We start from the raw sequence: 27,449 nt of genomic DNA on the forward strand, positions 1-27,449 counted from the left end.
TAATATAATGTATAGTACTTATCTTGAAGTTAGAAAATCTGCTTCCCATACATCTGCAATTTCAAAACACACAAATTATGTTAAGGGCCATGATTTATTCACCTGTTTCCTTTTTAATTACAGTATCTAAAAGTCAGATACAATTCTCACATTGTTTCACCTTCCCTGAATCATGTGCTACCAAGAATTGAATTCAAAAAAAATTTGAAAGGGCTAAAAAAAAACCTGAGTCAGCATACTCTCAGTACAGACGTGTGGAAATTAGTGATGAGAACATTGCTATCATAACTTCATTTTAAAATCATGAGAGTATCTGAGTTAATGTTTCAGAAATCTATTTTACACAAGCATTTGAGACTGCTTCCCCTGAAGTTGTATCATTGTAATCAGCGCCCCCAGTTCTAGCAGCAGAACCCAACACCAAAAATTATGACTGGACACAGTTCTGCTTTGAGAAGGTAGGCAAATTTATTACCGTAAAGAGGGCAGGAAGAAGTGAGCAGTTGGGTTTAAAGAGAGTAGCAAATTATTCTGTTTATATTAGATGGCATCACGACTTCCAACTGTGCTCACTTAGCTCTGCCAACCTTGATATTGAAAAGCAGCTGGATCAAAGAAAACAAAGAGGGAGTTTGGTTAACCCCTGCAATGTCCGTTTCTCATGAAAAATAAATGCACAATTTGATCAGTAGTTTTTAAACTCTCTTTTAAAACCACTTTTGAGTGCATTTCTATGCTTTTTCCACTATGAAGTCAGCTTGGTATGATGGGTTTAGGCCGAGTAACCACAGCTCTCCATAACCCATTCGCAAAGTCTGCAGGGCTAACAAGGTACTACACAAGTAGCTTACGTACATTTGAAATTGCAGCATCCATGGTAAATGGCTTGCACTGGCTGGATGACTGACAAGGTGGCAGAAGAGCAAGGATAATAACTTGATACTAAACTAAAAGGAAGTGACTAGAGGCATTCCATAAAGTTCTCTATCATTAACTATCAACATTAGTGACACAAATAACATACCCAATTTTGCCAAGAAGACAAGTGCAGTGGTATACTAGCGTAGAAGGGAATACACTATGAGGATTAATTAAGGAAGAGGACAAAAGATGATAGATGATATTTGAACAAATCAGCAAGAGGTCATTCAATACAAAGCAAAGAAAAAGTTTTAACTTGCTAAAAACAGTGAGATTAAGGACAGCATATTCACAGATACAATATTTTGATCAAGCACAGGCAGTAAATGAAAAAAAAACAACAGAATCCTTGACTTTAGAACCAGAAGAGCAGAATGAAAGCAGAAGCAGCTTCACAAACCCTTATGGACTACATCAGGAGTGCCATTAGATAACTCCACGTATAAATGGTCACTAATCTTGGAAGGACTACAACCAGATTAACCAAAATTTTAAACAGAACTTAAAAAGTAGATGCAGAGAAATGATTAAAGGTACAGATACTCCCTATAACTATAAACAATTATGGACAACTGTGGAACCCAGTAGTTTTCCCACAAGTAGAAGATGCTCCTGATTTATAATTCAGACCCAAGACCAGGATAGTTTTTTTGCTTAACAAGGACAAAAAAAAATTACAAATACAGGATCAAAAATGATGAACTGTCTGTTCAATCAAGACTACATCAGCCATCTCAACTGGATAAATCACAAATCAACTGGAATAAGATCCAAGATGCAGGCAAATGTGACCAACGAGGCACCTTGGTTTTACGGACGAGTTGGGCTGAAGGGCCCAGTTGTGTGCTGTATGCACTGATGACGCTTCCCCCTATAAGAAAATAAGATCAAACCTGTTCCCAATTGTAACCAGTTTGCTGCAAATGCCCTTGATCATAACATGTCTCATTTAACCAGGGAGACCTCATTTTTGGTCATGCTCTTTCACCTCACGAAACTAGAACCAACCACAAAATACCCGCTTGCAGTGGTGAAACAGCATTCAACTTTCGTAGCTCAGATGCCTCCTCAAGCAGTTACCTACCACCAGCAACATCCAGAGTACAGATAAACTCATGGAAACACTCATTTGACTAGTTCAAATCACAAAGTCTGCAAAGCCATCGATGGCTGCATAGAGAGACTGAAAAGAGCAGACTTCAACGCTAAAAGAAATTTGAAAAAATTTCTCATATCAGAGTAGAGTTACCCATTCACCATTACCTTCCCCAACCGCCACATCCCCCCTCCATCCAACAGCATATTTATAGTTGGATAACAGTGAGAGCAAATCAAAATGTACGACTTTATCTCAGATGTGTAATAACTTGTTGCATGCACTGAAACTACCAACCCAAATTGAAATGCTCCTCAGTGAAACAAAGGGAGCTGCAAAGAGCTGCCAGAATCTGTTCACTAACTCAGTGTGGTTCAGCATCAACACAATTGGCTTTCTTTCTCCCCCAGATAAATATTACATCTTCTCAGCTAACCAATGCATCATATATTCCAGGGCATAAAAATTCTCAAGTTCACATTTAATTGTCATTCAACCATACACATGAATATAACCAAACGAAACATAATTCCTCTGGGGCCAAGGTCCAAAACACAGTACCAACAGTCACACACACAGAGCATGTAATTACAATAGCAGGAAAACATACAATCACAAAAGAATAATATAGCCTAAGTCCCTAAGTGGTATGACCTGTAGATTGGTGGTGTGTGAGATGTCATCCTGGAGCCACGTTTCACATCATGTGTTAGTGTGGCTACAGACGCACACAATCCAGTTTGTCTTCCATCGAATGAACACTGGAGTGCAGCAACAATGGGAGGGGTTAGCCCCCCCCCCCAAACCAGAATGAATTCCAGCACCCCCAGAGGCTTCTGCTCTCTCTCATGTCGCCTCTGGTGTCTTTTCTCCCAGGTGGCTACAACAAGTGGGCCTGTTCCGTGTAACACCCAAGGCAACACAGCTCCCCCACCAGTCTTGCCAATGAACCAGTGAGTCGGTCTTGCAGTATTCTACATTACCAATCTACCAGTGCATCTCTCCCCCCACCCCCCAAGCACAATGACACGGAACCATCAAAATACCAGTCATGGATAAGCTAAAGCACCTTTGAGCAATTGTTTTTTTCTAGACTCACTCCAGAAAGTCAAATTAAACTGACATTGCAGAACATTGTCAAATCTGCCAGTCAAGATTTCTTAGAACTTCTCATATGAATAGAAATCAAACTGCAGTTTTCAAAGAATAGAAAGGTTCTTAATGGCATCCTGATTAATACTTATCACTCCACCAAGATATTTCAAAATTTCCTGATCATTCTCATATTACCACTCATTAAAGCCTACTTTCAGCAACATTTTCAACATTACAACTCACTATAATTTTAATATTACTTCATTATTTAAAAAGCATTGCCACAAATAAGCTTAAGTTATGATTTAAAACATAATTTTTTGCTTTGTTTCAATATGGCAAGTTCTACAATAGATTTAAGTCAAGATTTCCCCTACATTCACATCTATATTACTCTTGGAAAATACATTAAAAAGAGCAATCAATTTGGGGCAGTGGAATAATCACACACCACCCAAAATAATGTACTTGCTTTCATTGAAAACAGTCAATAGCTAAAGTTTCTTTGGTCATTTAATCCAATGGTTCGTAATGATGTAGCTACTAAGAGAATGCTCCGTTTCACATCTAACCCTCTCATATCAACATATTAGAATTATACATTGTTGGAATTAGGTAGATTGAGTGTTCATGTAACAAACATGCTGTTTTAAAAAAACTCAGAAATACCTTCATTCAGATTAGAAATTAATGCCTTGAAAAAATATCACAGTTAACTGGGACATATCTGAGCACCACATATTAAAGACAAGAAATGGTTTATATTACTCACTTTATGGTGAAGAAAACAGATAAATAATGTGGATTTAAATTAATTTGAATGCATTTCCAATAAAAAAATGGCTAGTTCATAAATGGCCAGAACTCAAGTGGTGAAAATTCAACATGAAATGCACAAGATAACTGACAAGCAGCTCCGCCCTGGTCAACTGCAAGTTAAACTCAAAACTAGCATATAGTTTTTCTGTCCAAAATTTTCCTTTGCTGTATTGGTCACATGACATTCAACAAGCAAGCAAGCACAAAATAAAATCCAAACACAAAACTTGGAGTCTTGCCTATAACAAACTGTTAAAGAGATGTCAGCCATGAATCTAAACTGAAGAGCAATGATGTCAGAAAATAAAGGTGGAACAGCCACCGGCTCCCAAATTGTGAAATTGTGAACATTCACTTTCCTCTCACAAACTAGAGAAAATCTGTGGATGCTGCTATTTCTCTCCCCCTCCCCCCCACCTTTTAAATAATCTACTCCTCAACTGCTTTCCCTGATGAAGGGTCTCGGCCCAAAACATTGACTGCTTACTCTTTTCCACAGATGCTGCCTGGCCTGCTGAGTTCCCCCAGCCTATTGCATGATTCACTTTGCTCTGGTTGCTTACTGTTTGCCACGCCAATTTTATCAGAACTATCCATGTGTTTTTCCACACATGACACACCACAATTAAGCCTGCTAGAAACTTTCCCTTTGGTAAAAATACAAAGTTATACAAATTGATTAACTCTTCTATCATGGTTATTTCAATCATAAGTGATATAAAATTTAGGAATTGGTATGTACTGGACTCATCTGCTCACTCCTATAATCTATTAAATTACAGAATGCCAATGAAACAATAATTGCCAAAAATACTTACTTTTGTAACCTACAATGATTTCCAAAACTCACTATATGGGGGGGGAGGGGGAAATTGTGTTGACTTGTTTACCTCCTTTCTCCACGATCACCACCCCCCTCCCCTGATGCATTTCAAATATTTAGATAGAAATTTGTCAATTTTGTTAGGGGAAAATTTTGTAATTCAAACAATGCAACCCTAAAATTTTACCTGCAGTTGTTTCCTTGTGCAGCCCTGAGAAAAGCAGATCAGATATTCCAGCAACACACATCAAAGTTGCTGGTGAACGCAGCAGGCCAAGCAGCATCTGTAGGAAGAGGTGCAGTCGACGTTTCAGGCCGAGACCCTTCGTCAGGACTAACTGAAGGAAGAGTGAGTAAGGGATTTGAAAGTTGGAGGGGGAGGGGGAGATCCAAAATGATAGGAGAAGACAGGAGGGGGAGGGATGGAGCCAAGAGCTGGACAGGTGATAGGCAAAAGGGGATACGAGAGGATCATGGGACAGGAGGTCCGGGAAAAAAGACGGGGGGGGGGGAGCCAGAGGATGGGCAAGAGGTATATTCAGAGGGACAGAGGGAGAAAAAGGAGAGTGAGAGAAAGAATATGTGCATAAAAATAAGTAACAGATGGGGTACGAGGGGGAGGTGGGACCTTAGCAGAAGTTAGAGAAGTCGATGTTCATGCCATCAGGTTGGAGGCTACCCAGACGGAATATAAGGTGTTGTTCCTCCAACCTGAGTGTGGCTTCATCTTTACAGTAGAGGAGGCCGTGGATAGACATGTCAGAATGGGAATGGGATGTGGAATTAAAATGTGTGGCCACTGGGAGATCCTGCTTTCTCTGGCGGACAGAGCGTAGATGTTCAGCAAAGCGGTCTCCCAGTCTGCGTCAGGTCTTGCCAATATATAAAAGGCCACATCGGGAGCACCGGACGCAGTATATCATCCCAGTCGACTCACAGGTGAAGTGTTGCCTCACCTGGAAGGATTGTTTGGGGCCCTGAATGGTGGTAAGGGAGGAAGTGCAAGGGCATGTGTAGCACTTGTTCCGCTTACACAGATAAGTGCCAGGAGGGAGATCAGTGGGGAGGGATGGGGGGGACGAATGGACAAGGAAGTTGTGTAGGGAGCGATCCCTGTGGAATGCAGAGAGGGGGGGGGAGGGAAAGATGTGCTTAGTGGTGGGATCCCGTTGGAGGTGGCGGAAGTTACGGAGAATAATATGTTGGACCCGGAGGCTGGTGGGGTATTCCAGCCTATTGCAGTGCAGATATGCTACTGCTGGCAATGTATTACCTTGACTCTTTTTGGGGCGAATAACCATTTTTATCATTTTCCAAAATGTAATTCAAAAGGGAAAAAAATCAAATAGCCCAAGATTCCTTGTGTTCTGCTAATTATTCTCTGCTTTAAAAAAATAAATTCTGTTGACACCAGCTGCTGCAGCACAAGATCATTTATACTCAATTTCATGAGATGTTATAGCATGTATTAATTTATTCCCACATTTTATGAAACTAAACACTGCAAAGATTTATAATTAGTTATCTTAATAAGAGTTGTACCACTCCAGCTCACAAACATACAAAAAATATTTTATTTTCCTCCCAATGTTCTTTCTCTTGGATATAAACCTATATCAGGGTAGGACCTGGGGAGTTTGAGCCAGTGGCAAAGAGAAGTGTACAGATCCAATACAATTCTTGTGTCCCTGAAAATTAACCCATATGCAACACCCCTCTTCCAGGAGAGGAATTCAAGACTACAAAGGCTCAAAAACCTTAAAACATACAAGACACAGGTTAGCCAACAACTGCAGCAGATCAAACAAAGTCAATGTTTCAGGTCTATAACTTGTCATCAGAACAAATCTACATCCTAATATTACAGAAACAATGGAAGTTGACATTAAATGTAACTTCACAGAAATTAAAAAGTTTAAAACGATCCAAAGTGACAACCAGCAGGAAAGCCAAGTACAAAATAAAGCAATCAGATCACAGTATAGAATTCCCGGAGACAGGAAAATTCAGAGAACAGTAGACTAGTGAGTACTTCTTTGACCTCATCATCCTAAAGCACCTCACAAACACCAATGTGCCTTTGAAGAATAGCCACTGTTGAAATGTGAGAAACGTGGGCAGCCAATTTCTGATCAGGAAACTCTTAAATGTTTCTGTTTGATGAGATAATCCAATTTATGACATGCTGGATGAGGGACAGATACTTGGAAGAATTAATGGGATCAACCATTCTCTTCTGCAAGATAGGGTTGTGAGGTCTTTTTAGGTTCACTTGAGATAGTTGGTCAACCAGGTAGGGCTGTGTGGTGAGGCCAGACATGCATAAAAGGAGAAATACACCTGCAGATAAAGTGGTAACATTTCTGTAGCACACCCAAAACATCCTCCAAAGTTATAGGTTTATTGGCATCACAGTTTAGAATCTCCAGAATAAAATTTCTCAAAACAGGTGCATTTATTGAGGAAGAATTTAACAACAACATTTAAGGTTACAAAGCTGGAGCTGAAATAAAACATATTGTGAAGTGGTATTCAATTCAATTCCCTTGGCCACTCTTATGGCCCCACTGCTACCCTTTTAGAGAAAGAAGAACCAGATGACAGATCAAGTACCAAATAGTTGCATATGTCAGCAGGATGGAATGAACAACCCAAGAGAGCCATGACTTGCAGAACAATCTAGTGGTAACAGCCTTACCAGAACAGGAAGCTGCCTGAAGATGCAAATTTACCACCACCTTGGATACGGCTCCATTTTCAACAATCACTTTCTTCTCCTTAACAACCTACCACCACACTGAAATACACTCAGGCACCAAGCTAAGGTGGCACACTCGATTCCCAAGTCAGACTGCAATGTACAAGATGCATACACCACGTATTTCCACCTCAAAAACAAAATACCACAGATGTTTTCAATCTATTTAAAATTTAAACACACCACAGGTAAAAGATGATTTAGGCCATGTGTTTCTTAGTAACACAACACCATGTACTCAGAGAGCTCACTAGTTAAATTGTTAACAGACAAGCTCCTTCCTAGTTTGCCTGTGCACCGCCCAACCGGAACAATGTTGTGATTTACTCAAGGTTCTGCCCCTGAACCGTCTGACACCAACCATGGCCTCAGTGACCGTGAATTACAGAAGATAAAACTATCTTAAAGGGCCTTGGATTATGGGTTTAATTTCTCCTACAACCTTGAAAGTAAATACACACATGAATACCAGGCAATAATTTCCGAAGTTGTATAACCTATTGATGCCCAACAATAAAACTGTGGGACAGTCAGCTGGTCCCCTCAGATTGTAAATCTGTTAGTGCATGAACTTAACATTCAACAAAGGATCTGCATTAAAATCTAAGCCATTTCAAGTTATTTTTGCCTACATTAGAGTTGGAACACGAATTCTGTCCACAAGCCGGGCACCAGAGATTTCCTTAACATTATGCTTACTCAGAGGCACTGGGAAGTCTGTCGTGCTTCCTGAATGGGGATGGGAATAAGATCTCCAAAGCCACAGTTCTACAACACAGGGCAAAGCCACGCCTGCTGGAAAGTATAACCTGAAACACAGGCAGCTGTACACCACCTTACGGAGTGACCTACTGTGGATATCAGTGTCATACAGTCATGGTCTCGTGGACATTACCTTCAGTTCTCAAACGACAGACCCAAGCCTGTCTGCTGTTCAGAAGTGAAACCAACCTTTCTCCTCCCTAGCTCAGAGGCACAGAGGGCAAGTGAACAGACTACTACATGCTGAAGACTAATATTACAACTAACAACTACACTCATTAAAGATGCACATTGTTTCAACAATACAGGGTTTGTATAAACCCCCACCCTGTAATTTAAGCCCATCATGATCCACACCCCTAAAATAGTGCACACCCCATCTGTCATCTGAGGTAATGTCTGTATACACACATTTTAATTTAGCCGACAGCAGCAAAACTTCCTTAAAGCTTAATTAGCTGCTTCAAGACAATCTTCTTGCCACTGTAGCCTGTTGTGAAACATTTATTCCCCAACCTTAAAGCCAGTAAGGTTTATACTATTAGCAATATCAGATATAGTTTGCACTGTACCTTTCACACTCTGAGTAAATGCAACATGATGTAGTGAACTAAGGTCATGGAAGTCCCAAATTCCACCCCGAATACTCAAGTTAATCTTACGCAGGACAGCAGTGGAAGTGATATAATAAATAGGCTGTAATGGCCATGACAAAAGATTGGGAAGAGGGAGGCAACAGGAAATGAGACTCCTGCTAGCTAACATTTAATATCCCTCACCTCTGGGCTGAGCTTTCATCATGGCTTCACTGCAGCAACCCCTCTCCCCACATCAAAATGGTTGTTGACTCACTTCAAAACCCAGAGTGGCAGCAACCCCAGCAAAAGATATCAGGCAATCAAAAAAACACCTTGCTCCAGATCTGGCTGGCAACTGAATACCAGGATCTGTGGAGGAAACAAACATGGAACTCCCAAACTTACTGAATAACAGATAGCATTTGGGCAACAGAGAACCCAGAGGCAGAGCTCCATCTTCCCAAGATACTCCAATCCTGAGCTAAGGAAATATTCTCTCAGGTCCTGTGCCAATTTAGATTTTGCTACATAGTCCAAACTTCACTGATGTCAGTGCACTTTGTAGGCCTTCGCACATTAAGGAAGGGAAAGCAAAATCTTTTTTTAAATAATTAAACACTACACAGAATTATTTACTGTGTTTGACTGTTTTACCTATGTCAATAACATTTAAATTTTAATTATTTACATCATTTTAATGGCTTTAGCATCTCCAAATGTCAGGGATATTTTAAAACCTGTTGAACACCTCTCACAGCGGCAAAACTGGGTCTAGGTCTTTACAGCCAAAGTCGTTAGGGACAGTCTGAGGGGGATGGGCTTCTTCACCACACGTAGAGGTCCTATCATTATTTAGAACACACCAATGATCTATGACACTTGGTTCTACAAAGTACAGACTTGTGTTCCAAATAAGATTAAGCATGTATATGGAGTGATACAAGCAGCAATTTCATGAGTACCTGTTAGTATAGAACCTATGGACACACAGGATGAATGGAACAGAATACAGCCTATCCATCTTTTCTAGCACTTGTGTAGAATTCAAATCTCCTGCTGTCTTTCCTCATTTTCATCAACTGGATAATATTTCCTTTACATGCTTGCCCGTTCTCCCTTCAATTCCATCTAGAGTAAGGTATTCCTTTCAATTATTCCTCACGATTCTACATCTCACTATTCCTTAGTCCTAAGTTCTTCACAGAAAAATAGAAAGCTATTCAAACTATTACCTCGTCTTTATGATATTCTCTTACCTTTAAAAGTCCTGGATCACAACATAATGACCCAGCCCTGTAATTTCTTCTTTTTTTTTTTAAAAAAAGAGCCAACTATTCCCTTGAATATTTTTCAATAAATTAGATTTGAAAACTAACATGGGGCTGGGAAAGTGCACAAGTGCTTCTGCTTGCTCCTAAATTCATATGTTCATAATTAAGCATTATTTAATGATGGACTGATATGTGGAACAGAATATAGAAATTTCCCCAGGTCTCCATGTAGATTCTGCTAGCTAAACAATTTCCTTGTGTGCGAACAGTGAAGGAGAACTGGTTGCCACTCATCCTCTGAAATCCTCCCTGCACATCTAACATCAAGAACTACTTGATGAGAAAGGCACATCCAAACAGGATACCTTAAGTCAATCACTTACTTCACATTTGAGAAAGACAAAAATCAGGAGGGAAAACAAGAAAGCAGAGTCAAAGCCATCAAGTGGTTTTAGTAAGAGGTGAGGATGGTTACAACCTAATTGTAGTAACTTCAGACATAATCAACGTCATCAATTATCATTTCTTCCACATACACACAAACCCACTGGCACCTGAAGAAACCACAAGCTCCTTCAGTTTACTAAATTCTGAGGACAAGGTCACATCCATTTTTCTGACTTCAAGGACCATTACTATACATGTACTTACTGCTGTACAAGACAACTTCAATTCACATTCAGAAGTTAACTTCCCTGTTTAACCCAACAATCGCTGAACAGGCTAAACAAGCCAAAAATTCAACCTTACAGGAAATATGATATTTTACAGAAAATCTCTAAGAAAAGTGGAGTTTTTTGTCTCCCTTGAAACAGTTACCGCTGTCCTATTTAGCTGCAGTTTTGTTTTTATTTAGAACTTCCGACTCACCAATCTCTTTTTAGATAGGGAAGCTTCCTGTCCAGAATTCTGTCATCACTTAATACAAAGGAACCACCCACTTAATCTTGTGATTTGTCCCAGTAAACAGGAAAAAACTTAACAGACCACCATTTTCATATTTCTGAAATAAACACAAGAAAATTGAAAACAAGTTCAATGAAAGAAAATAGTTGTCAATTTCTGTTGCTCTCAGTACGAATCAATTTATCCTCTATAATCAATAGGTTCAATTCTAGTTTTCATCACAATCCAGCAAGCATACAGCAGTGCATCTATGATCAAATATAGCAGATTTCTCAAAACTATTGTGTAAATTGAACATAAAGCATTCAGGCTGTAGACTATTTTTGTTCTTTACAAAGGACTAGATGAGGCTAGTATACAATTACTAGTTCCTTTTCTATATATTTGCCAGCAAAAAAGAACTAAAGTAAAATTATTTCTGTTTTTGTATACCATATACAGGCTGATCTACATAAGACTATAAGATGGTAAGACATAGGAACAGAGTTATGCCTCTCAGCCCATCAAGTCTACTCCACCATTCCATCTTGTCAGAATTATCATCCTTCTCAACCCCCATTCTCTTGCATCTTCCCTGTAACCTTTGATACCTTGAACTAACCAAGAATCTATCAACCTCCATATTAAATATATCCAATGGTTTGGCCTCCACAGCCGTCTGTGGGAATGAATTCCATAGATTCACTACCCTCTGGCTGAATAAATTCCTTCTCATCCCTGCGCTAAATAGATGTCCCTCTATTCTAAGGCTGTGTCCTCTGGTCCCTGATTCACCCACTATAGCAAACATCCTTGTCACATCCACTATATCTTGGCCTTTCAATAGGTTTCAATGATATCCCCCTTCATTCTTCTGAACTACAGTGAGTACAGGCCCAGAACCATTCCCAGGATCATTCACATACACTAACATCAATGTAAACCAGCAGTCTTTTAGTTACAGTTCTGAACCACATTAGCAACTCCAAACCGAGGTCAAAATCCATTCTGGGCTGAACAGCAAACTACAAGGTTACCAGAGCAGAGATGGAAAAAAAAAGTTCATACAAATTAACATCAAGACATTTTTGTAATGAGACAGCTATATGACTAATTCAGCAAAAAGCAAATTCCCCTCCACACCACCTTTAGATTGGCCTAAATTGCTATTAACTGCATGACTTAGCACCACCCTACACCTTCTATCAGAGGGAGATCATGCCATGCCCAAACTGTACTATCAGAAATGCACAGGCTTGATGGACATAAGACTTTTCCTTGTTTGTTATTTTTGTACATATGTAATATGTTTAAAACTAAATCCACAGGATCGTGGCATCCCTTATAGATAATTCCACAGTAATATCAATGGAAACATCCCACCACTGGGAGACTTTGAAAGAAAAATGTACTTTATATAGATATAAAAACATTTACTCTGTACATTTCGTTTGTGGTACAAAAGTTAATCCTTGCAATTTTACAATACAAACCTGATTTAGAGATACAACCAACCATAATTGGATACGAAGTTAATGAAAAGGTATAGAGCAGGGATTCCCAACTTTTTTATGCCATGGACCAATACCATTAAGCAAGGGGTCAGTGGTTTAGGAACCCCTGGTTTTCAAAAGGTGCTTTGATTTTGTGGTTTGGAGTTTACTTAAATAAACAAGGTTGAGGATTTAAGGGAGAATATTCCAAAGCACTTATATATCAACTGAGGCCATTTCTGCCGATGGTAGAAGAGGTGTGCAACAGACTTGGAAGAAGAGAGAAGGCCACAGAAACAGATGGCAAAGCAATTTAAACACAAGGAACTGAATTTTAAATTGAAGGCGTCAGGAACCAATGTTGATCAGAAAAATCAGAAATGTTGCAGAAGATGGCCAGTACATTGGCAGAGTTTGATATGAGCTGATATAAAGCTCATGAGGATGAAAGGAAAAAAATAGCTATGTCTCATGGAAATAGATTGTCAGCAGCAGATAGTCAAAATACTGAAATGGAACTTGCAATGAAAGCACTAAGTTGCAAGCTCAGCTCAAGCAGAACTTCCAAGATGTGAAGCTGTCCGTAACCAGGAAGAGAGACATGGAACTGGAAGGTCAGAGTTTGTGACAAGGGCAACCAGTCTTCAGCATCTCCAAAGTCCCCTTGCAGGAAATTGCGGTTCATCTGGTACTGAATAATCAAAAACAGGCAGTGGAGTGGAGCTAATTTCATGTCTACATATGATCTTGTTTAGGAAAAACATATGGAACATCATTAATGAGTACAACAGTATGAAAACCAGAAAAGGCCAATACAGAAGATTACTTTGCCATAATCTGGTGGATAAAAGTGAAATCAATTTGGTCAACAGGTGCAAATCATGATACTGTATCAACAACTAAGATTCAAGGAGTGAAAATGCATTATGATCAAAGTAGATCATGCAATTTGCAACAAAACCCAGCAGGAAATTCAAACAGGAAAGATGCACATGGATAGAGAAAGCAACATATTCAGAGTTACAAAAAAGAATCTTAAAGCAAAAAAAAATGCTGGACTTCTGAAACACAGGTATAAAATGCTGGAAATATGCAGCAGGTCAAGCAACATTAATGGACAGATAAACACAATTAATGTTTCTAGTCAATGACTTTTTATCAGAACCACAAAGGAGTCAAGCTGAGACATTTGTTCAGAAGAACAAAGGGTTGAGGATGAATATTCTGAAAGGTCACAAGTAACTATTTTTCAAAGAGAGGTAATCACTCACCATAACAGGTAATATAAAAGTCAATAAGAAAAGCTGTGAATGTTTGAAATGGATTGGGTTAGGGCACATGGTGCAACTCAAACAAAATCAAGCTCAGCAATAAGATGAGGGTAAATAACAAAGAAACACAACAACGCAGGGATAAAATAAGGCTTCAGCCCCACCACTGGCACCTGTCCCTTTAGCAACCAAGACCACAGGGTCTAGTACTCCCTCATGAAACTCCTTTCAGACATGACCTAAACCATCTTTCTCAGGTGCCATGTTATTGTAAGTTTCCATTGAAGATAAAGTGACAGCAGAAGGGGCAAGTAATTGGTCAGAAAGTCATTAACCATGATCTTAATTGGTAGATTTAAGATTGAGACAATAACAAAAAGTAGAAGATGGACAGTGGTTAACTTGGTATAAACGTCTCAGAATGTGGGTAAAATTTTGTCACCATTATTCAGGAAATAGTTAAAATGCTAATAAATATGACTGGCCACACATCAATGTACGATGTTCAAACTTAGAGATTTGCCTTCCAAGTTATAATACAGGTACGAAAGGAACACAAATGAACTATTTCTGTGCTTAACTGAGGTGAGAAAGTTTGTGTTGAAGCTTCAGATCAATTCCATAACGAACGGATAGAGGAAGTTACTTGCAAAAAAAAGCCAAGGAGAAACATTCTTCAGTCATGTAAACAGTGTGCGCAGCCAGCAATTAGCTACTTAGAGAACAGCTTGGTTAGGATCTGAAGAAGAGCTTTCGGAGTAATAGTTCACGTTTATGACAAACTAGGCACCTTGGTACAATTTTTTGGGGGGCTGGCAGGGTCAGAAATGAGAATTAAAATTAGGTTCCACTTCTGAGAATTAATTAGTTCTAAAGCAACTACATATTTTTTTTTACAATATGCATGGGATAATTTGTATTTCACCCCTTGTCTTGAAAGCCAGTAATATTATTTGAATTGTTATAATTTGTTTGTTAGTTTTCCACAAGCCCAGTTTCTCTATCCCATTAAGTGTTTAGTTTTGTCCGAGAAATTAGTTGATCTTAGCTGGGGAGAGAACAGGGGTGTGCCAACCGACCTCTGTGGTTTAGGGTGGGGAGCTGTAAAATCAGCCAAAATTCCTCCTCCCAATCATCATCTAGTGACCTCTGAACAAAATGCACATTTGACAAAAATCAGAGATCAGCCACTATTCCTTCTATAGTCAAGTCTCCAACCAGTTGTTTAGATTCCACCTGGATAATCCAAATTCAGTTTTCAACAGTAAACACAGACCACTGAATTTTTAAACACAGAATCGTGAAAACATTGCAAACTTTACCAATAAACGAATCTGTACTTCAATACTGGGCTGTACAGCACTTAACCCAATACAAAGGCAGGTCATTTAGCATCCAGTTAAAAAAAAGGTTCAATTACATCTGGTTCTTACCAAGGCCACATTCTTCTCTACAAATACTAAAGCAAACAATTTCAGTACATTAGTAAATTTCAGTAAACTAGTAGTGGAAAGTGACTTGACACTCCCCTGTTCTTCACTGCCTTCCCCCACCCCACTGTGCAAAATTTAATGCTGGAACACCCAGCAATCTGCAGCAGGGTCATACTTGCCAATCCTCCCCAACATCTTAACCTCAAAAAAAAACAAATAAATCCAGATACAACACCACTTCAGAAAGCACAGATAGAGTTTACGATGTACCATCAAGAGCACACAAGGGACAGATGCCCCATTTGAATAGAAGAGCCCAAATAACTAGAGCTTTTTCTTTCGTGGTTCACAAAGCAAGTCATACTGCAGCTTCCAATACGAATTGCAAATCTCCCTCTTTTGTCTTCCTTTTGTCCTTCAGAAACAGACTGTGGAAAGAATCTGGACAGAGGCCCAAACACCACCATAAACTACAAATCTGTAACTAGGCATTCTGCCCTAAAGAAAACAGGCTCCTGATCCCACCCAGCTCCCCAGCGTAGGTCAGACACCTCAAAGTGCAACTTAGCCAGCAATAGCTGTCTCATACTAACACAAAGACAGATCTGACTATGGGCCCCTATTACACGTGGCCATGTCACAATGAGCAACATTCTACAAACAAAAGGCAGCTCACACTATGCCACAGCTATGCACAGCTCTGCTACTGCTACTCAAAACAAATATGCATTCAACTCAGGATGGTGACAGCACTGGTAGAGAAGGTTGTTCCTATGAAGAAGTGACTTGTTCCTGACCTGTTAGCAAAATCGTAAACCGTTGGCAGCCTTGGGAGGAGAGGCAGTGAACAGGAAAATAAAAATCAAGCTGTGGCCAGTGTCTCTTCAATCAGTTGATGCTATTGAACATGGAACACTCAGAAGACCACTCACTTAAACTACGTATAATTGCCAAACCAAAAGCCCGATGTATCATTTGAATTTTCTGTTACTATTTTTGTACAATGGATGACAACTAGAATTAACATGCAGCAAGCATTTTACTGCAACTTCCACAACTAGGAATTTTTTGATAATTTATTTATTTACTCTGAAACAACAGCTATCATTTAGGTAAATCAAGAGAGGATGAATTGATAAACCTGAATATTATTTTCGAGCTTACTCTTCAACACTGGTACACAGATAATCCACATCTGTGAAGGAGGAGGGCTGAAAATCCTGCGTCAGATTCTGAAGCTTCCACTTTGCAGCCTTATAACCCAAATGCCAATGGATGAATTCAAGATCCACCCACCAGGACACAAGAGCTTCAACCCGATCACGAGGGGTGTTAATATAATGCATCCAGGACAAAATAAAATTATGGGCACTGCTAAACTCACATTGAATTTCTATTAAATCCCAGTAGTTACATTTATATAATTTTATGGTGAAAGGAGGAAACAGATTTATAAGCTCCATAAAAATTCTCAAATGAAGTGTTCCATAAGCTTTTTTTTAAAATGATATAGCAGAATTGAACTGCGCACTGCTCTTTAAATTTTACTCACTAGAGTCAAATGCTCCATCTGTTTGTGAACTATTCAATTAGCTTACACATTGCAACTAAGATACAGCTTTGGAGGACCAATTTTAATAAAGTATGTTATCCTTTTCTGTGACATGTTACTTTCATTCTTTTTTCATCAGGTTTCCTATTCAATGTTTCTTCCAGTGAAACTCCAGGTGAATACAGATTTCAGAAAAACAGACCAAGTAGCTGGAAAATCACACACTACTTCTCCCTTTACCAAGTAATCAAACGTGCAGGCAGAAATCACATTGACATACCCTATACCAAATACCTGGTTTTCATGGATTTTGACACTAAAGCAAGAACATGCAGTCTCCACATTTTTAGCTTTAATTTTAGTAATACACATACTTTTTAACATGTACATTTGAATGTGTCAATATTTTTTCAAAACAAGTGAGGTCACAGCCCATCTATTATTTTGCAAATTACCCTGTTTGACCTCATCAGAGTGGCTGTTGGACCACAACAGGAGGCTTCAACACCTCTAATTTAACATTTCAAACCATCAGCAAGGGTGCCCATTCTCAATCACTACCCATGTTGGAAAATGCACACAAGCAGAGTCAGGTTAGTCGAGGTCAGGATTGACCTCCCACATGTTACACATGTAAGTAAGTCTGCTGACATACACCGTCTGGGATGACTGAGACAAAGAATGGCCACCCATTGGGGATGCATCTGGAAGCTGTGCAAAGACACCAATGACCCTTCTTAGAAATTTAGGGATAAAAAAAAACCAAGAGGATCAACAGAATATGCTGGGAAAATTCAGCAGCTCAGTTCTGATGCAGGGTCTTCAGTCTGAACCAAACAGTTTTTCTTCCCACAGATGCAGCCCGACCTGCTGAGTTTTTCCAGCAATTTATTATTTCAGATTTCTAGCATCTGCAGTTATTTCTGTATTTTCATCTGCCTTATATTCTTAACTCTGGATTACAAACTTGTGGATTCAGGCTGCATACTGGATTTTATTTTAAAATTAAGAATGACCAGTGTAGTAGTGAAGGAGTACTTTGGGGTAGTATCTTTCACACATTCAACTGAACAGTGAAAATCCAACTGAATCACATGAAGCTAAATGTTCTGCCCCCTAGGAAAAATGGTGATAAAGCCATCACCTCACCAATTCAAAAAAAGCCTTATATGAACTCCACATTAGCCATGTAGGAGCAACTGTAGCCCCTCACACAAGACTCGTGTGCAATTTTTACCATTACTCAAGTCAAAGTCACACAGCACTGAAAAATGCTTTACATCCCAGCAAATCTATGCCAACCATTATGCGCCCAATTGCACTAATTTCTTTTTATTCCCTTTCCATGCCTCTTCCCCCACATTTCTTCCCTTCCTCATCTGCACACTGAGGGTACTTAAATGACAGTTAACCTACCATTGCAGGATATCAAGGAAACACACTTCATGCCCTCGAAATCAAAGGCAGAGTTGCCACAACGTAATTCGTATTCAGCCACATCCGAGCAACGTCAGGTCAGGACCAAAGGGGAAGGCAAAAGTATCATTCTGCAAATTTAACTATTCCAAAATTTACATCATGAGTATTTTCAACATTAACTGCACTAAAAATCCATGTGGGTTATTCCAAATCAGCCTACTTATTCAGCTATTTTCCTTTCAAAACACTAAAAACTTCACAACCTTTACACAATTAAATCCGTCCATCCACAACTTCAGCAGAATGAAACCTCAAGATTCAATTGAGATCATTGTAGAAGGACTTCCAAGCTTCTCTCAAACTCTGAAAAACTGATACTTACTTCCATTTATCGACCCTAGTAGTCTTTATGCCACTTAAACACCTACATAATTGACCAAGTTGATCATGGGTCAATTTTGAAAATAGTCAGAAAAGTTAAATATTTTGTTGCCAAGATACAGCATTTAAGCATTTAACCATCTAGCTTAGAAACAAGCCTTCTTGTCAGTTGATTTTATGCAAGCCCTTTAATCCTTCATTTTCTTATCATTAAAGCCTTTGAAACCTCTTAAAAATGTGTTTGGACCCAGTAATGTGTTCTTGGATGCCTGATTTTAATGGACAGCAAGGAAAAGAAGAGCTGAGAGGCATTGTTAATAAAGCAGCAAATACAAATTATGATAAAGAATATTCACTAAAAAAAACCCAAGATGCAGAATCAGTCAGGGTAGAGCTAAATGACACGGGCAATAAGCATTAATGGGATTTGTCACTTGGCCTCCAACCAATAACATGGGGGACAACAAACCAGCAAGTTAGAGAATTAATCATAAATATAGACTGCTCAAACCAAATTAGCAATAAGACATAGGAGCAGGAAAAGGCGATTCAGCCCATCAAGTCTGCTCCACTATTCAATCATGCCAATTTATTTTTGCGCTGAACCCTATTTCCTGCCTTCTGTCCATAACCTTTGATGCTCTCACTAATCTAGAAGCCATCAGCCTCTGCTTTAAATATGGCTGCCACAGCCATCTGTGGAAATGAATTTCACAGATTCACCACCCTCTGGCTAAAGAAATTCCTCCTCATATCTGTTCTAAAGGAGCATCCTTCTATTCTAAAGCTGCACCCTACAGTTCTAGACTCTCTGAAAGTAGCACAGAAAATAGATTTGCAGAGTTACAAGTGGATTACATTTTAGACAAGTTGTTCCCTAGCTGAACAGCTAATGAGCTATCTGGGTTTGGGTACTGTGCAAGGGGGTTAATCAATAATTGTGTTGTGCCGCATCCTTTAGGAAAGATAGAATTTAAGGTAGTATGTGAAATAGTTCAGTCTAAAACTAGTGTCTTTAATTTTACACAAACCAACAAATGTACCAGTGAGCAGGCCATGAAACACTGAGGAACATTCACTAAAAAATGATAGTAAAAGAAAAAAAACAAAAAAATACAAAAAAAATAATAGTAGATAGGAAATGGTCGACATTTAAGAACCAAATGCAAGAACAATAGTTCTACATCTGAAAAGGAAAATAGTCATACGATGAATGAAAATGTAGTCTTATATCCAAAAAAGAGGCAAATAAAGTTGTCAGAGAAAGTAGAAAATTACAAATAGTTGTGCTCGCAAGATTCTTAGATGATTAGGTTGGGATGTGACAAAGTTTACAGAAATTTATGAAGGGAAATGCTTTTTTTGACAAATCTACTTGAGACTTGAGGGATTATGGAAAAACCAGTAGATAACTTGTTTTTGAATTTTCAGAAGATCTCTTTAACAGCCCAACTCAAGAGGTGAGTTTGGGAAATCAAAGGATATGAGGTTGGAGAAATATAACAAAGGACTGAAAACTGGTTGGTGAGCAGAAAACAAGGAATAAATGGGTCTTTATTAGGATAGCACTTGACAACTTGAAGTAGTGGGCATCAGTACCTGGGCCTCATCAATTCTCAATATATAATGACTGTGGGAATTGATTATAATATTTTTAAGCTCATCATTGACACTAGAGTTGTCACTGAGAATCATGAAGATAATGCAAAGAAATTTCAAGGCAATTTAGACAAGTTCAGTAAGTGGACAAATACACAATAAACACAGCATAGTGTAGATGTATGCAAAGTTATTCACTTTGGAAGTTAAAACAAATGTAGCCCATTAGTTAAATGGTGATAAATCAAGAAATAATGTAGACCAGTGCCTGAATCAAAACGCTGGCTTTCATTGCAAGAGTGTTTGAATATAGGCACAAGGATGTCTTGCTCAATTACAAAGAGTTTTGGTGATACTGTATCTTGAGCATTGAACAATATTGATCTCTCCTACAAAAACCTATACTTGTTATAGACAAAATGATCCATGAACTAGCAGCACTGTCATATACAGAGATTCACAAACTTCTGACAGGGCTTGAAAGACTACATGCAAAGAGAATGTTTCCTTGATTGAAGTGTCTAGAACTAGTCGTTATGTTCTCAGGTTATAGTATTAAGGCATTTATGACAAAAATGGTGATATTTACTCATGCAAAGTGTAGTGAACAGGACGGATCATCTACCACAGAAGGAAGTAGAGACCAAGCCAATAAGCTGTCAATATATAGATATCTACATGTAAAAAAAATGCATCTAAAGGTTAAAGGAGTAAAGCAGGAAAATAGTTTGAGGATAGAGGATCTAATATTATCATAATTGACAGAACAGGCTCAAACAAACAAGCAGCCTACTCCAATTGTCTTATTGTGGATCTCACATGCATCAGCCAGCAAAGACCATATGAAGTTGAATACCTGTACCTGGTTCAATATCCAACTCAAGTGTAAAGATACCCACTTTCCCTAAAATATCAAGGTTGATTTCAGCAAACAGACTGATGATCAAGTATGGGATTTGACCGGTTTTTCAGTTAAGTGCAACCCTAGTAGAGATGTAGTGTCATTTGTACTAGACATCCCTGTAACTAAGACTCAGTATTCAAACATGAACACACCTGCAGAAATTTCTCTTCATCCTCCAAGGTTAAACATTTTAACAACACTTTTTCTTATAATGCACCCACATTTTCATTAGTTAGTGCTTTCAATCGAGAAATTCATTTTTTTTTTAAATGGTAAGATTAACCTGGGTAGTTAACAAACACTCAACCACAACTGCACACTACTTTAGAATCCTGAGTTAAGGAACTTAAACGTCCTCTACATTTACTCCCAGTTTCTTCCATGACTCAAGGGATCTAATGAAGTGCTTTTCCCCCATCATACAGATTCAGTAAATTCTGTACACTTTCCCTAATCTTCTCCTCATATTTACATCTTTTAAACTGACTCCTTCTGAAGCTCACCCAGCACTGAGCATGTCACATTGGACTGAGTCATAATGTCCTGCATTTGTACAGCATCATGTCACATTAAAACATTCTAATGTACTTTACCATCTGTGCAGTGCTGAATAGAAACCCCACATATAATTTCCATACTGGGGCTAAACTTGCTGAACCCACCCTGGGTGATAATTAAATCACAAAAATGATTCTCAGTAAAAAATAAAACACAAGTGGAAAGGAACTTCTGTGGACTTTACAGGAACCTACACAAGGGTGTTGGATCGAATCAGCTGGACTACCTTCCATGGGCTAGCAATAGTGTCTGCTAAGGCACACAATAAGGGAGAAATGCACTTAGCCCATAGTATTTAAGGGCTGCTGTCCTTTGTGGAATAGAGCAATGACCAGAAATAACTTTTGAGATACAAGGACCCAGATTCAAACACTGTGGAAACTTCTGCTTGGATTGATTCCTATTGCCTGTTCTAACAAATACCTCAACTAACTGTATACTGTATTCTAATCAAAATTCCCTCGAGCATTTTGTAAGGTATTTTTTTTTTAATTTAAAAAAAATACTAAACACTAGAGTACACTGAAAAAATTAAGTAACTTTGAAGAATATTTTGGTGCTATTGCCCATTACTACATAATGAAAATGAGCTATAACTAGCTAACTAGGCCATCATTTTCACTTGTTTACAAAGAAATTTTTATTTAACTACGCCCAATAATTCAAAAAACGTAAAGCTCACTTGGCAGTTACCCATCACATCTGAATGCCAGTCCAGCTAAAACCTACTGCAATTCTAAATAACATCAACAAACTGATTTATTTCAAGTCATCAGTGTTGAACAAAGTTCTTCCTCAAATTGAAGCTCAAGCCTCAGAAATTCAACCTTTCCATTCTAACAAGCAATGGTTTGGGTGGTCTAAGTTACACCATGTTCTATACCAAGTTGCACCCACAATGACAATTACAGCAACATTCTTACAGAAAGCTCAAAGATGAACAAGCTCCTTAAATGGTACATTGCAGCTTTGGCTGTGGAACTCAACAGGAGGAGCAGAAAGCCACTTTATCCTGATTTGGCCAACTTCAGCAGGGACCTGAAGAGCATATTGATTAGTATCATCACCTTATGAGCTGATGATGACAAGAGTCTGTTGATCACCTCAACCTCTTGCAAAACGAATGCTCTTAGGCAACTACCAAGCTCAGCCATTGTTATTCCAACTTTGCAAGAGCTACAGAGACTTCACATTTCATCAGATTTTATCAATATATCCGGTAATGTAGCTATACCCGAGCTCAGATAGCAGGGCTTGACATGTGCTGATTAAACAATTATAACCCATCCTCAACTACTAGTTGTCCATAGCAGTTATTCAGGAAAGTGACATTGTATACATCACAAATAGCTATCTCTTTCTAAACCACGGACAAGTGCATACAACTGTACTGACATGACAAAGCAGCAATAAACTACAGCTAACCACACATCCAGATTCTTATTAAGTAAAGCGCATCATCCTGTAAAGTACTGCTACTAGAAGTCCTCAAATTCAAATTCAAATCCAAATCCCAATCAGGCAATTTCTGCAGCAATTGGAATAACTGATTTAATGCTCCTCGGCAGGAAACAAAAACAAAACCAGGACAAGTTGTTATGCCTAACCATTACCAAACAAACCCTGCTGAACAACATTCTGAAAGTTATGAGTCTGTGTTAGTACCCCTCAGCCAAACATTCACTGACAAACTCAAGAGTTGGCATTTTGTTAAGATGTTGACCACTGTTGATTAAGACACTTTTAGCTAAAACTGAACTTGGATCCAAATGAAGGCTTGAGAATGTGTATAACCCAATGAAAATTCACACAAAGGCATTTGTTAGTTCTAATTGTGACATCTATTAACACAACCTAATTTTAACAGCAAGGATGGTGACATAATGAGGTATAAATGCACAAACCCAGCAATCACAGATCACAAGTGTTCTCATAGCAAACATAGATTTTGAACAATTCAACTGCAGAAGTTGATATTCTACAGTGCAATTTACCCAAATGGACATAGAAAAACAAGTTTCTACATTCTTTGAGTATACTTACATAGGCATTTCCAGAACTAGTGCTTCTCATATTAATTACAATTTTGCTATAATCTATTAACACTCATTAGAAGGCAGCATTTTTTGTATGTCATTCACTCATCATCTCCACACCAAATAGAATTTAGGACTCCTGCTTGCCATTGACTTTCATTAGAAATGGATTCTAAGAATCCACATGGACAAGGATGTCATCTGATTTTCCTACTGCAAAAAAAAAAAATCACAGGCTAAAGAACTGAAAAACTGTTCATTCTGAAGTTCATGGAATGCCACCAGCTGCAGGTACCAACTCAGTGTGTTACTATCTTAGTCAAGCTTATGACTGCTCTCACCTAAAGCTCAAATTCCAGCAGGAATCATGAGATCAGGAATTGATTTTCCAAGTTCCAAAAATGCAATGGATGACCTACATATTAGCTACCACCTCAATCCAGAGTAGTTAGCGGATGCATCGCAGATCACAATCAAACCCAGTAAGACTTTGTGCATCACAACATAAACATTGATTATATTAGAAACTTAAGCATCAGGAAAACTCTGAACTGAGCATCTTCAAATTGTAACCATGTTTGTTTTACCTGCAAGTTCAACTTTGAAAGGAGGCAATTGACAGGATACTAAATACCCTCACTTTTTGCCCACTTATAACAGAGCAGGCTTTCAGGGGTCATCCCAGCCTTTATGGATTTTGTACATTTCCTGTACCCGTCAGCTATGTGCACATCAGAGGAGACTGATGAGAATCAGAAGGTTCAGCCATTTTCTAAAAATGCATTCTAAAGAAATATTGCCATAAATGACCTGGGTGAAGAAGTGGAGGGATGGGTTAGTAAATTTGCTGATGACATAAAGGTTGGGGGTGTTGTGGATAGTGTGGAGGGCTATCAGAAGTTACAGCGGGACATTGATGGGATGCAAAACTGGGCTGAGAAGTGGCAGATGGAGTTTAACCCAGATAAGTGTGAAGTGGTTCATTATGGTAGGTCAGATATGATGGTGGAATATAGCATTAATGGTAAGACTCCTGGCAGTGTGGAGGATCAGAGGGATCTTGGGGTCCGAGTCCATAGGACACTCAAAGCTGCTGCGCAGGTTGACTGTGTGGTTAAGAAGGCATATGGTGCATTGGCCTTCATCAATCGTGGGATTGAGTTTAGGAGCTGAGAGGTAATGTTGCACTATATAGGACCCTGGTCAGACCTCACTTGGAGTACTGTGCTCAGTTCTGGTCACCTCACTATAGGAAGGACATGGAAGCCATAGACAGAGTGCACAGGAGATTTACAAGGATGTTGCCTAGATTGGGAGGCATGCTTTATGAGAATAGGTTGAGTGAACTTGGCCTTTTCTCCTTGGAGCAACAGAGGATGAGAGGTGACCTGATAGAGGTGTATAAGATGATGACAGGCATTGATCGTGTGGATAGAGGCTTGTTCCCAGGGCTGGGATGACTAGCACGAGAGGGCACAGTGTTAAGGTGCTTGGAAGTAGGTACAGAGGAGATGTCAGGGGTAAGTTGTTTATGCAGAAAGTGGTGAGTGCATGGAATTGGCTGCCAGTGACAGTGGTGGAGGCGGATACGACTGGGTCTTTTAAGAGACTCCTGGGTAGGTACATGGAGCTTAGAAAAATAGAGGGTTATGGGTAACCCTAGGTAATTTCTAAGGTAAGGACATGTTCCATGCAACTTTGTGGGCCGAAGGGCCTGTATCGTGCTGTAGGTTTTCTACGTTTCTAAAAAGTATCCAAACCCACTCATCTTGTTTAAGATCAGCAAAGTCACCAAACGGAGTTCAGCTGACATCAAGCAGTTGTGAACCAAGAGGCAGCACTTAGCCAGCAGTCTGAATCAGAGAAGATTCTTTTGAGCCCAGTGCCTTTTGACTGTAATTGTCAACATTTGCTCAAATCAGACACCTCAGGTGCTCTTATGTTACATAAAGCTGTTTCCATGATATCCTTCATAAATTAATTACACCAATTATGGAACCAGTTTAATTTATGTAAAAATGTTGAGATCTACAGTGTTAACTTCAATGAAAGCTCTAAATATACTGTCCTACAGTCATCTTCCATGCAAGTTCTTAGTAGTAAACCATGAGAAAAAAGTTGTTTTTTTTTTAAAACAACTCATAAAGTGTTTGAACAGATTACGACAGAAAAGTGTACAATTTGCAACGTCACTTATGTATTTTTCTTAACATAGTTGAAAATTATACAGCATGTACCCTTCAACAATTTTTCCTCCAAGTTTGGTAAACTATTGTTATTCAACTGGTCACCTTAGCCTGGTTTCAACCACTCAGTTCCACCTGCAGTGCAGCTACTCAAACAGGTTGTCATCACCTGGCCAACACATAAAACCCTATGCCAGGGTTATAAATTTTCTAGTCTCTAGCACAGTCTTGCTGGGAAGGTACAGTTCTTGCAAAAGCATACTAACTTCACCTCACATCCAATCAGACAGTAAATGACAGAACTCAACTCAGCTGAACCAGTGACATACCAACAGACAAGATTACACAACCAGAGCAAAAGTTGTACTAAACAGCGCCACAAAACATCTGTTGGCAGGTATCCCACACATTTAGAGCTTTATGTGGGTTCTTTTGTATTTTAAAACTAAATTTAAACAGTCAAAATCCTTTTTTTAAATAAAAGCACAAATACAAACACATTCTTGAACCATTCCAACATTCCATTTTCCACAATATTCCTACAAAGAGGCTGCTTGCTCTTCTAGCAAGTGTTCTATATTTGAGGGTTTATAATATCATTCACCATCATCAGCATACTTAATCATGACACCCCCAGTGCCCAAGTGTTAATTCAAAGCATGTGTCAGCAACTAGTCAAACTCATCATGACAACTGCCACTCACCACGAGGAAAATTCCCCAACACAAGTCCTACTCAGTACATAAAATTCTTAATGAGATCTTAGCTGTTAACTAACATTATTTTTCCACCAGTCAAGTCTATTTTTAAAATAATTAATTTTCTGCAAAAAAAGAGTTGCATTTAATTTTAAACACATTTCTAACAGTGTTCTTAAATCATGCACAACAATCTACAATATACAATTCTGAAGGCTCAGATTCAAAGCAGATTGATCTTGGACTCTCACTGCATTAAATGTACCCCAGGCACCTGCTGAAAATCATTATATGTAGCATGTACCAGTATGCTGAAAGTTCAGTGACCAAAGGCAAATGGTCCTGTTTATATGAAGACCACCTTTCACTTTTCACACAAAATTACAAATTCAAAATATCTGATGTCCTTGAAACAAAATGTATTCACTTTAATAAAAAGTCTACAAGGAACCATGTAAACAGACTTAATGCCATTTCTTTAAGACAATGATCTACTTGCACTTGTTTCCTGTTTTAAAGCAAGGCTCGCAGCAAATCCATCCAAACTGATTCTTTTGCAAATTAACCCAGATTATAAAGACCAGAAAAATACAATTCTTTTCATTCTTTCTAACAAACACTTTAAAATCACAGAATCTGTAACTCATACAGATTTATTTTGACAAAAAGTTTCTCCTCCCAGAAAGTTGAGAATCTATGCACAAGCATCAACACATACTACTCCATAAAGGAACACAGAAGTTGACAACCAAGATCGTGTACCAAAATAATTATCCAGAAGAACTTTTAATTAACTCACATAATCATGAAAGGCTTTTGCTTCACTCGAATGTTCACAAGTGTCTCGCCTTTCAGGAGCTGCACAGTAAAGGTCCCAAAATACACTGAGAGAAAAAAAGAAGAAGATAGTT

General features: G+C 38.8%; 1 protein-coding gene across 6 annotated transcripts in view; it reads right to left on the minus strand.

Moving 5' to 3' along the window:
- Positions 1 to 27,449, minus strand: part of ssbp3a (single stranded DNA binding protein 3a) — a 176,661-nt gene that overhangs the window by 143,779 nt on the left and 5,433 nt on the right. For all 6 annotated transcript variants that reach the window (XM_072274079.1, XM_072274078.1, XM_072274082.1 and 3 more), the window contains exon 4: positions 27,338 to 27,422. In XM_072274079.1, the coding sequence (XP_072130180.1) occupies positions 27,338 to 27,422 (85 nt within the window). The remainder of the gene's footprint in view (positions 1 to 27,337; positions 27,423 to 27,449) is intronic.

This window comes from Mobula birostris, chromosome 12 (assembly GCF_030028105.1).
Source record: "Mobula birostris isolate sMobBir1 chromosome 12, sMobBir1.hap1, whole genome shotgun sequence".
In the NCBI taxonomy this organism is placed as follows: domain Eukaryota; kingdom Metazoa; phylum Chordata; class Chondrichthyes; order Myliobatiformes; family Myliobatidae; genus Mobula; species Mobula birostris.